Genomic DNA, 12522 nt, shown 5'->3' with positions numbered 1-12522 from the left:
ATAATCGCGTTAAATCTATCCGTTGTCTTCTTCCAAAAACTACTACCCGTTTGGTTGTTTCCTAAATTTTAAAAAATATTGCATTAGTAATTTTTTTTTTTTTAATTTAAATTAAAAGTTTGGTTCATACCGACTATCGGGCAAGTAGAGGCCTTAACAAACGCCATTGCTAGCGCCTCCTCTTCTACTTTCGTCCAAGGTCTCCCCTTTGCTCTCGGTTTTGGCGCGGTTTCGGGTTCAACCTTCTTTCCCTTCCCCTTGTTTTTTTTTTTGCGCGTGAGCTCTTGCGGTGGCGATTCGGGGACGACTTCTTCATCATCATCGTCAAGTTGAACGGGGGTTGCGATTGCGATTGGAGTTGTTCAAACGTGTTGCGTTGCATGATTTGTTGGAGCGCTTGGTATTGTTGAATTTGTTGAAGTTGAGACATTTGTGAGAAGGCGTTGGGTGTTTGTTGGAAACCCGAAAACGGAAATTGCGAAGCCCCCCACGAAGGATCCATAGTCGGAGTGTAAGCGGGACTCGAAAAAAAATTAGGTTGGTTCGGATTGGGATTATTTGGGTTGGGGTTGTTTGGGTTGAATGGATTCATGATTAGAGCAAATTGTATAAAAAATATGGAGTGTTTTTATAAAAAAAGAAAGAGAATTGGAGAAGAATAGGAGTAGAATGGGAGAGAATGGTATAAAAAAGGATGAGATTGTGGTATTTATTTAAAATGAAAATGAATTTTTTTTTTATTAAAAAAGCCGTTGTTTAACGGCTATATCATTCAAAAGAGGAGCGGCGGACCCGGCTGTGGATTGCCGGGTGTGACGAGCCGAGCCCCAGGGGACGGTGTGGGGGACCGGCGCCGATCCTAGCCGGGCCTCAGCCGGCCCCCATACCTTCTAGTCTAAAAAAAAACCCACAACTAGGAAAATTCCATAGCTCAACATGGAGCAAACGGTTCTAAGCAAGACTCTAACCCATGACATAAACAAAGTCATCAAAGTAACGTTGGACCTAATGGCTTTTAGTTGAAGTCAATAGTTGCCTTCAACACACTTTTTAAATATATCTTACATAAGAATATCAACGGCCATTAAGAAGATAAGAATATCAATGATTTCTTAAGTTCACATACAAAGTGTCTTATCGTACAAAACATACGAAAGACATGAAAAAGCCAAAAAAATGTTGTGGCATTTTCGTAATTTTTTACTCGTAGAGTAATTATCAAAATTACTTTACAAATGATCTTGTAGGGTAATTTTGATCTTGTAAAGTAATTTTCTAAAATGTTCTTGTAGCGTAATTTTGATCTTGTAGAGTATCATAATTACTCTACAAACGATCTTGTATAGTAATTTTGATCTTGTAAGGTAATTTTGTAGAGTAATTTTGAATTGTATGTTGTTTGATAAACTTGCAAAGTAATTTTGATACACTTGTAGAGTAATTTTGATACAAAGTAATTTTGATACACTTGTAAAGGAATTTTGATAATTACCATACAAGATCAAAATTACTCTACAAGATACACTTGTAGAGTAATTTTGATAATTACACTACAAGATCAAAATTACTCTACAGGAATATTTTACAAAATTACTCTACAAGATCAAAATTACCTTACAAGATCATTTGTACAATAATTTTGATAATTACTCTACGAATAAATAATTACAAAAATACCAACGCGTTTTTTCAGCAAAACCTTCAGTTCGTACGTTTTGTACGTTAAAGTTATTTGTATTTGATCTTCTGTCTTCTCATTAGTAAAATGATTTTTTTTTATCTAATTGGGGAATTGGCCTGTAATAATCTCACTTAGACCTTATTGGCCATTAATAATCCCACCTCAGAATATTCCCCCCACCAGTCCTACCTTTCACTTATTTTTCCTACAATGGTCCCCCGTTAAAAAAACTTAACGGAGTTAAGTTTTTTTCCAAATTACAAACAGATTTTTTAGGGCTTTTGATCAGAACGATGATACGAGTCCATTGATGTAAAACTTACTTCGAAATGGTGCTCCAAGTGACTTGATTTTATTTAATTGGAAATTTAAACACCCGAATTGAAGCGCCGTTTTCATCGTTTGGAGCACCGTTACGAGGCAAGTTTTACATCAATGGACTCGTATCGTCGTTCTAATCAAAAGCCCTAAAGAATCAGTTTGTAATTTGGAAAAAAACTTAACTCCGTTAAGTTTTTTTAACGGGGGACCATTGTAGGAAAAATAGGTGAAAGGTGGGACTGGTGGGGGAAATATTCTGAGATGGGATTATTAATGGCCAATAAGGTCTAGGTGGGATTATTACAGGCCAATTTCCCCTATCTAATTTAAATTTCATAATCACACAATACTAAAGAAAGGATGTTAATAATCAAGAACGGAAAACATTTTAAATGATTAACCTACAATAAAAATACCTTTTCTATATAGTTGCTTATCATATCATATATAAAATGATTTATAGAATAAAAAACATATAAACAAGAATAGTACAACAAAAATAATTTGATTGAAGAAAAAGCACATGACAAAAGGTTCCCAATTTCCCATGTACTCATGACATAGGTGGTTGAATGTTTGTCAAAAAGTTTATACACAAATATGGCATTCTTTACTACCCTTTCTACTAGTTTGTGCTACTCCTTTACAAGCTTATACCCATTCCTGTGGGTATGGTGCACTCAAGAATTATAAAAAAAAGTATCAAAAGTACCATTTTTGTAAATAAATAGAAAATGAACAAGCTTCACTTCTATATTTCCTCAAATAATCAAAACTTGTTCAGGATAATCCAGTAGAATTATCACACTTGCATATTGTTTGGTAAATCTCTAATGATTAAACCAACATATTTAAACAATAATTTCTCCTTTGACATCGAATTCTCGGGAATTTGGCGGTTGGGTTAATGAAGGCGATTCGGTTTCGAGAGAAGGAAAACCATTGGAAATGGTTTCCCTTGACACATTTTCATCATTTTCCCGTCTTCTACGATCCAAGAAGGCCGGTTTTATTGGCGATTTTACCATTTCAGCCTTCCAAGTCAGCATCGCCACGATTTCTGACATGGCTGGCCTTATGTCTGGAAGAGGTTGAAGGCATAATAAAGCCACATGAATTGTCTTCATAACCTCCCTCACTGAAAAACCATCTTTTTGCATTCTTGGATCTATGAGATTAATCATTTTTGATCTCTCATATAGCTTCCATGCCTTGTATCATGAAACATGCAAACTAGTCATTAAGATTGTTTTCGCTAACTAAAAACGGATGCATTGATTCTAATGTCCAAAAAGAATGATCATCAAGAGACGATACAAATATACGATTGTCGATTTTTTGATTAAATCAACAATAATTAATTTCTTTGAAAATAAACTATAACATATGTATTATTTTAAAAAGAGTAAATTACAAAAATCGTCCTTTATGTATGTCATTTATTGCAAACTGTGTCTTTATCTTCAATAATTACAGAAAACGTACTCGATGTTTGCAAACCCTTGCAAGTTATGTCCTTTAGCCCTAACTCAGTTAATTTTTTGTGGTTAAATCTGACCAAATGGACCCCACATGAGGGTATTTTGGTCATTTTACTGTCATGTGGGGTCCATTTGGTCAGATTTAACCACAAAAATACCGTCGTATAGGGTCCATTTGGTCAGATTTAACCACAAAAATTAACTGAGTTAGGGCTAAAGAAAATAACTTGCAAGGGTTTGCAAACATTCAGTACGTTTTCTGTAATTATTGAAGATAAAGGACACAATTTGCAATAAGTGACATACATAAAGAACGATTTTTGTAATTTACTCTTTTAAAAAAATTAAGCTTTTCATTCGGTTTAGTACTTTTAATAAGTAGGTTTCTAATCTCTTCAAATTAACTTAGATGTTAATATTGCTAGCAAGATGTAAATGGCATACATATTCGGGGAGATATTGCGTTTCGGATGATAGTGTAAGATCGGTGTTTCTCCTGCCGCTAATGATCTCCAGAACCACAACTCCGAAACTGTATATGTCGGCCTTTTCAGACAATTCGCCCCTGATGACATATTCAGGGGCTGTATAACCTCTACATGTCACAAAAACAAATTGTAAAAACTTAAATATTTAAAAAAATATATATATATATTTAGAACTCTTACAATGTTCCAGCGAACGTGGTACTGAGATACGCTTGATCCTCAGGGAAGAACCTGGCCAGACCAAAATCTCCGATTTTTGGCTGAAAATTTCCGTCAAGTAAAATGTTGCTGGCTTTAATATCTCTATGAACAATTCTGATATGTGATTCTTCATGTAAGTACTGCAATCCCCGAGCGATACCCAAGATAATTTGGAACCGAGTCTTCCAGTTCAGATACTGATTGCTTTTGCCTGTTTATAGAGTCTATGAGAAGATCAAAAAACAAACACAAATCTGATGAGATTTAAGAAACGGAGTTTAAGGTTTATACCATATATAATACGGTCTAAACTCCTGTTTTTCATGTATTCATATACGAGTACCCTTTGAGGTCCTTCACAACAGCAGCCAAGAAGGCGAACGAGGTTCTTGTGTTGTATGCTTGTAATCATCCTCACCTCCGCAAGAAACTCTGCCTCTCCTTGATGTGATTTCTCGAACGATAGTTTCTTTATCGCTACCAGCCTCCCGTCTTGTAACTTACCCTTTATAAAATATTAAATCAAATTATGAATTGTTCAATAATATTACCTCATTAAATAAATCGTCTATTATCAGGTGTTAAACAACGAAGATTTAGAACCAACATACTCGATAAACAGGTCCAAATCCACCTTTTCCGAGCAGATTACACTCATGGAAATTCTTAGACGCTTCCTTTAACGTCCGAAAGCTAAAATAGCTTATTGTCTCAAGTTTCCCACTAAAATAATCTTTTGCAGCTGGAATTTACAAAAAGAGGTTTAATCTACTAATATGAAATATGAAGTCGTCATCACACGATCCACCTTAAACAAAAACATATAGTAGATTACACGAACGAAAAATGAGATAAAGCGTATAACCTTTGCAGCTGTCTTTTCGCTTGACGCACCTTCCTAGCTGTGGTGGTCTGACAAATTTCCGGAACACCACAATAAGAATTAGCAAACATACGAACACGATGAATCCTCCTACCAAAAAGTATAAGTGCGCATTGTGGGGCTTTGTATATGAGCTTTGTTGATCAAATGATAGAGGCTCTTCTGCATAAAGAAATTATTGTTATACAATAAACACCTTTTCTATACATATTAACATCATGCTCATATTAATTTGAACACAAACATGATATACAGTTGATACTTGTTAACTATAATCCTTAGTAATCAACATAGTTATTAAAGAATTAATACTATTCTTCAAACAAAATAAACTAAGCTATTATATGACATTTAATATCATCTGTTTGGTACCAAAAGTTCTAAAATATTAGAAATATGGCTAAAATCTTGCCGGAATTTAGAGAATTTGGCCGGAAACTCTCCAGAATCTCGCCGAAATTTGTGCCTGAATCATCATCACCTGGAGAATTAAAGCGCAATTGACTGACTTAAAGCGCAATGCCCTCGCCTAGCTTGGAAAATGGGCCTAGGCGCAAGAGGCGATGGCTTTTAATAACTAAGGTAATCAAGATTAGGCCACTAAATTACAATAATGCAAACCCGACGCACAAGGCTCCTGCATGCGCATGCCCGTGTAGCTGTCAGGCCAACGTGGGCCCGATGACGCATCGTAATCCTGCATTTCCACAAACTCCAGGGGTGGATATAGCTTGATAATAGGGTAGCCCCGCAACCCCTTGACACTCTGGCAGTAGCGTAAATTTTGGAAAAAATTGACGTTTTTTCGTTTTCGCTGCCCTACAGAAAAGAAAATTTTGAAACGTTGCCTGTGACGTTTTTTTCTAGATCCGCCACTGCACAACTCGACACGTAACCTCAAACAAGATCAAAATTTATAGGTACACTAGATCTTCTTCAACCAATTTTTATCAAAAACACTAATTTTATCCCTTAACGATTAAATGAATCAAATAATATTCTATATCATTAATGCACACCAAGTGTTTGTTAAAATTCCTCAACGACAAACTTTAAAAAAAAAATCCAAATAACGAAAACCAAGATAAATACCTTGAAGTAGACGACACATATCTTCTTATTCCAATGTTTACAGTCTCTCTTCCCTGCAACAGCAGGAATAAAATGGTGGGTATTTTGAGACCCAGAACTTTCTTTTTGTTTGTCTTGAAATATTGGGAGATGGAGAATAACAGAGCAAAAGAGGAAGTGACACGACAAAAGTGGGATGATTGAAGCAGACATGACAAATTATCGGAGATTTCGAAGTGTAATAAGTTCAAAATTGAGGTTGTCTTGTTGTTGAAGACGGCAGATAAAGAGAGATTTGGGAATAATATTAGTGAGGGGAAAAGGAAAGATTTTGGAATTGTAGGGGGCAGTCATCAACGAATTTTACAGAATCTTTGTCCTGTTTAACGTTTGGATTCTCTTTCTTGTTGAAACCGTACAAAAGTATATATGGTTAAACTAACAAAGTTACTTTTTATTAGTATGGGGTTCGGATATCTCTCTGAATTTTAGATTGGACTATTTTGATTGTATTTTTTGATGTGTATGACTGCCTATTTTCATACCCTTCAAGACGCTTTGTATAGGCCTATACGAGGCGTCTAAGGTTATTTTATCCGACCAACCACTGAACATCGTACCATGTCACATCAGTCACATCAGACGGGGCGTCTAGGCCTGTACGAGGGAACAAGAGACGCCTCGTCTAAGGCTATACGAGGCGTCTTGAGGACTAATGTGACTAAGTGTTTGGCACGCGACATAAAGCAATATGGGGCGTCTAGGTCTATACGAGGCGTCTCTGTTTCAAATAAATAGGAACTTGCAGTGCATTATTCATCCACCCGAGCATAGTCCTTCCGTTTCTTCTATTTCTTCGAAATATATTTTCTTGTTTGCATTCGTGTTTTTATCACTGTGAAGTGTTGAAATGTCATCATACTATGATGATAACTATGTCTTTGGGCAGTATTCTGGCGACTCATGGGTGCCCGAAAACGTTCCGGTAACAGTTATCAGCTTAACTGTTTTAATTACTTGTTGTTTTAATTAATTATTTACTAATGATGATACCGTTTTTTGGAGGAGTCTGACGTTCCCGATTCTAATGAGCAAGAGGAGGTTGTGTCTAGTGTACAAGAAAAACAAAACAGACCGTTTGTAAATTTGAACACGCATCCCCCTTGTTTTGGTCAAAAATTACTTAAGTAATTAAGTGATCAAATTAGTTAAGTGAGGTAGTGTGCTAGATGTCTTCGTGAAAAATATGTTGATTAAGTTGTTAATAAAAACAGTTTTCAGGATATAGCTCAGGATATCGAGCTATATCTACAATCAAACAATGAGCAAAAAAGGTAAAGGGTGACACGGGATGTACGAGGAAAGCCCTTGATCAATCTAGATCGCCGGCACAAAACCTCGGGAGCTGACAATCGCAACTGCTTTGTTCTTCTTATTACTTCAAATATCAGGATACAGTGCAGGATATGATGCGGATCGACTAGGTGTTACAATGCGATTTGAATACAAGTGTAAGTGTTTTGTGAGTGATTGCAGCTAGAGAGCAAGAGTGTTCGAAAAGAATGTATGTGTTCTATCTGATCCGATCAATCCTATTTATCGTAAAACGAAACTAACAAACTAGCCTATAAATCCGGGATATAGCGAATATTCCCTTTGTGAACGTCGTAGTCTACGTCTTCCGGCTTCAACGTTCCTATTTCAACAGATTAGTCCGAGTCTTCGGGAGAACAGGTCCACTCGAACGTTATAGGCTTGCTTCATTAATCTGCACGTGAATTAATTAGTCATTACCAGGATACTGTGTCAGGATGTTACCAATATCCTGATCCGGTATCCTGATCACAATAAAAGAAACATAGTCAGAATATTATTCAGGATATATGAGCAGAAAACCACCCATAACAATTGCCCCAAAATATATCTGTTGGTATACCAATTCCAACGGATATATTTTAAACCTTATCTCCTATACCGAGGCAATTAAGTTGATGTGTCGGTTGAAATGACTCGCTACAACTTCCAACGTGATATTTACTCAACACTCCCTATATCCATCCTATATCTACTCGAATCGTTTGCTTTATGATCATAACAATCCAAGCAAATTTCAGATATTATTCTTCCCTTTCTCTTCTGTTTTTTCCTTACTAAGATCCTCCATGGCCAACCGAACAAGATCCCAAACGGCAGACTCTGTTCCTACCTTCCGTGAACAGAACCTGCTAAAAGAACCTTCAAAGGAGGTGTGTTCGTTTGATAATGCTGATATCGCAGCCTTACGAACTTCTGGTGCCTTCCCCACCGGAGCAATCATTCGTCCGTTTGACCGAGAGGTCCGATTGGATTTTTGCTCCAACGAGTGGGTATGCTTTTTCGCTTATCCTTTCTCAATAGGGCTCCGATATCCATTCCCAGCCTTCATATCTCGCATTTTTGATCTTACCGGCCTTAGTTATGCCCAAATCATGCCTATGGTTTGGCGCGTGCTAGTCACCTTGGATCAAATTAAAGCTCGTCACATGCCTGACCTGTGCATCGAAGATCTTCCAATAGCATATCGTCTAAGGTCCCATGGTAATAGCCGTTTTCTCCTCTTCTCCACTTCTAAGAACCCCCTGATCCTCAAGGCCACTAAGAACGAAGATCAGTGGCAAAGAAAGTTCTTTTTCGTAAAAAGGATTCCATCGCCAAGGGTTTTGACCTGCCAGTAGAGTGGTTGACTTCGGGTAGGATTTAGGGTTTTAGGAATATCCCCAGTCGTATCCTGAGACTGTATCTTGAACTGATATCCTGATATATTTATTTTTTGTAGTGAACTTCAAGGGATTGGCTCCTCCAAGTGCTGAATCAGAAGGAAGAATAAAGGAAATCTACAAGCTCCCGGAAAGTGAAAGGACCTTTACCCTGTTATTCACAAGCTTAAGCCAAAGATCAAGTTCCAACATGTCTGGTAAGTATAATTTTAAAAGTTATTTTCATTTATTAAACCAATTATATTCTAAAAATATATGAAGACTGGGTGTTTCTCCCCTTTACGCAGTGTCGGTCATAAATCTTGAAGGATTCGAACTCGAGGAGTTGGATAGCTATTCCGGTCCTATGCAAGTCAAGCAGGAAGCGAATCCTAAACCAGCTGTCACGTCGAAACCCACCAGCTCCAAGGCCACCGCTGCTTCCAAGCCTTCCACTGCTTCAAAGCCACGCGGATCCAGTTCCCGTAAGAGGAAGGAGCCAGACTCCCCTACTGCCTCAAAAGTCTTTCCATTTGAGAACCACGGATTCTCGGAGTCCAGCAAGTTCATGACTGGCTTCCTTAATCAGGTAGGTATCCTCGTCCTATATCCTGCACATATATGCTGGTTACATTTTTTGGGTACACATATTGATACTTGTTCACCCGTTTGCAGGGGCTTGAGCGGTTGGTGTTCCTGTACGAGGATTCATGCGGTCTGAACAAGATGCTGGAGGCTAGGTTGAGGAAGGCAGAGACCACCGTTGCAGATCAAGCATCAATCGCCGTCGCCAAATCACAGCACTATGAGGACAAATACAAGGCGATGATCCAGGAGCATCAAGCTGCCCTCAAGAAGGCTACCCAAGAAGCCCAGGCTAAATATGATGCATCTCAGGTTCAACACGAACAGGACATGGACTCTTACCGGGAAAGCCTTAAGGGTTCCGTCGTTATATCTTTTCTCCAAACCAGGTTGAAAATGGCCTATGAGGCCAAGACCATGGGCCTTGAATGCCTTTCATGGAATGTTGAAGCTTGGGAGACAAAGTTGAGGGATCTCGATGGCAATCCCGTGGAGCATTCTGCGAAGCCTGCTGTTGAGGAGCCTGCTAAGGTGGCTGAGAAGGTGGCTGATGCTTGTGGTGATGCTGGAGTAAATGCTGGTACTGATGAAGCCATGGTCGAAGAGGGTGCTGCCCCTTGAGAGCAGTGAAATGGGCGATGATGGATGTTGATGCTGAGGCCGGAGCCCATTTTTTAAATTTGGTAGTTTGTGGTCTTTGAACAATTTCTTTTTCTTGTCTGTTGAACAATTTTAATTTCCTGCATGTAGATAATATGATGGCCAAAGGTGGAGGGATCCTGAGTTTCAGGGCGAAGCCCTTGGTCATCAGTTAGTATGGTTTGTTTTGAACACTTTTAACAATTGAAGGTGGAGGTATCTTGGGTTCCAAGACGAAGCCTTCAATTGTTAGGTAAATATGATAGAAAACTAATCGTGCTTTTGGTGGATGGGCCTCGGTTTGAGATGAAACCAAAAGCACAATCTTTTGCTATGTTAATAATATAACCTTTTTATGACCTTACCTATTGTTGTCCTTTTTTTGTAAAGCTTGTTTTGATAACAGTTATTTGACTCGAATACAGTTTCAATTTTCAATCTAAGTATCATATCTCAAACATTCCGACCAAATACCCTGAAATATATCCTGAGAATATATCCTGATCAGGATACTCATAAATGTTATAATCAAACTTTTGTTAAACACAATTTCAGAAATTTAGACAATTTAGATAAGGCTTTTAAAGGAAAAAAAGGAAAGATCATACCAGATACAGAGTACAACCCTATCCTTAAACTTCAATCCTTTTGCAACCCTTCCATCGAAGATGTCCCCAGTCTGGGATACTTAGTGGACCAGGCCCAAGCTTGATCCTTTGAGCTTTTCACAATGCCTTAGTAGGAATGTCCCTTGTTCATGTCATTCTTAAATACTTAGGAACTCTTGTGATCACAACTGATTTCACACTTATGTATAACTTTAGTACCACAGGGGATAAAACCTAAATATCCTGGAGATAGATCCTCAATATTCTAGGGATAAACCTTGAGCATACCGGGGAAAACCCCAAATTTTCGTGCGCTACAGGCGGGAGTGTATAAACTCCAAGACTTAGAAAGGTGAAAACCTTAAAACCTTAGAGAGTATGAAAATACCCTTTCGTGAGAGAGGGTGATCAATCCTCATATACCTTTAAGATCCAGGATACAACCAACAATAACGAAATTGTCAGCCACTTTTACATGGAGTGGTCCCGCTATCTTGAACTATCCCCGGATAACTTGCGCTCCAGGCGGGGTGTCTAAACCCAATTCGAGAGAAAGGTGAATACCTTTAAACCTGTGAAGGGATCAGGATCCCTTAAACGTGAGAGAGGGGGCCAATCCTCTAATCTTTCGGATTATCCTGAGTGTATATCCTGGAGTCATATCCCGAAGCATATTCTGCAAAACAACCTTAAACTAAGGTGGGTGTTAGCCTGGCTAACACCCCTCCGATGCTTAAGTAAGTACTGGGTTCAAATAAAATAGTATTATATTTAAAAGAGATAGAATTCATACCATCTTGAGTTAGAAATTAAATTCTAAACTCACTTGAAATAGGCTTTGAGGTGTATAGCATTCCAGGATCTTGGTAGTATATCCCCCTCCATATTCTTAAGCCGATATGCTCCTTTCCCAGATTCCGATTCAATCTCATAAGGTCCTTCCCACTTCGGAGCTAATTTTCCATCAGCAGGATTAGTAGTATTCTGAAAAGCCTTCCTTAATACCCAATCTCCAACTTGAAATCTTCTAGTCCTTAGGTTCTTGTTGTATGCTCTGGATATCCTCTGTTGGTAAGCTGCCATTCTCAACTTTGCCGCATCCCTTGTCTCATCAATAGTATCCAATTCTTGACATAGGGCTTCAGGATTCTTCTCAGGATCCCGGAGGTTAGATCTTGTTGTAGGTATCACCATCTTTGTCGGGATTACTGCCTCTGCTCCGAATACTAAGGAAAATGGGGTTTGCCTAGTTGCACTTTTCACTGTTGTCCTATCAGCCCGTAAAACAAAGGGTAATTCTTCTGCCCATCTTCCTTTTTTAGCTCCTAATCTTTTCTTCAAATTGTTGACTATTATCTTGTTTGAGGATTCTGCTTGCCATTTGCTTGAGGATGTACCGGAGTAGATGTAATCATCTTAATTCCCCAACTCTTACAAAAATCGGTTGTCCTCTTACTGATAAACTGAGAGCCATTGTCACAAATTATCTCAGTTGGTACCCCAAACTTGGTCAGGATATTCCTTTTTATGAAGGATACTACTTCTTGGTCTCTGACTTGAACAAATGCTTCAGCTTCAACCCATTTAGAGAAATAATCAGTCATTGCCAGCATAAAGACTTTTCCTCCTGGAACTCTCGGCAATTTTCCCACTATGTCCATCCCCCACTTCATGAATGGCCAAGGGGAAGCAATGGGATATAGTGGTTGTAACAACCCTCATCAAACTATTATTTATTGTATTATTTCATCCAATAGGGAACCCTAATCGAGACACCCAAGTGATTCTGCACAAACCCTAAAAATTTCAGAACAATCAGAATCAGGATC

The 12522-nt window shown here is 38.3% G+C and overlaps 1 protein-coding gene across 1 annotated transcript; it reads right to left on the bottom strand.

Moving 5' to 3' along the window:
• Positions 1-2732: 2732 nt before the first annotated feature.
• On the bottom strand, positions 2733-6502 carry LOC110940639 (cold-responsive protein kinase 1). Its single transcript, XM_022182190.2, has 7 exons — positions 6148-6502; positions 5038-5217; positions 4784-4914; positions 4464-4677; positions 4152-4383; positions 3928-4078; positions 2733-3213 (listed from the first exon to the last, which is right to left on the bottom strand). Exons 1-7 carry the CDS (start codon positions 6164-6166, stop codon positions 2854-2856), a joined length of 1287 nt encoding a protein of 428 aa, XP_022037882.1. The 5' UTR covers positions 6167-6502; the 3' UTR covers positions 2733-2853.
• Positions 6503-12522: the final 6020 nt, after the last annotated feature.

The sequence above is a fragment of the Helianthus annuus genome, chromosome 5 (assembly GCF_002127325.2).
Source record: "Helianthus annuus cultivar XRQ/B chromosome 5, HanXRQr2.0-SUNRISE, whole genome shotgun sequence".
Classification (NCBI taxonomy): Eukaryota; Viridiplantae; Streptophyta; class Magnoliopsida; order Asterales; family Asteraceae; genus Helianthus; species Helianthus annuus.
This window is presented reverse-complemented; position numbering and strand designations above follow the sequence as displayed.

What these genes read in the sequence shown, in the direction of transcription:
- LOC110940639 (XM_022182190.2), bottom strand. An exon ending in TTTAGACCGTATTATATATG is followed by an intron (nt 4,384 to 4,463) that starts GTATAAACCTTA and finishes CTCTATAAACAG; the next exon opens with GCAAAAGCAATCAGTATCTG. An exon ending in ACCACGTTCGCTGGAACATT is followed by an intron (nt 4,079 to 4,151) that starts GTAAGAGTTCTA and finishes TGTGACATGTAG; the next exon opens with AGGTTATACAGCCCCTGAAT.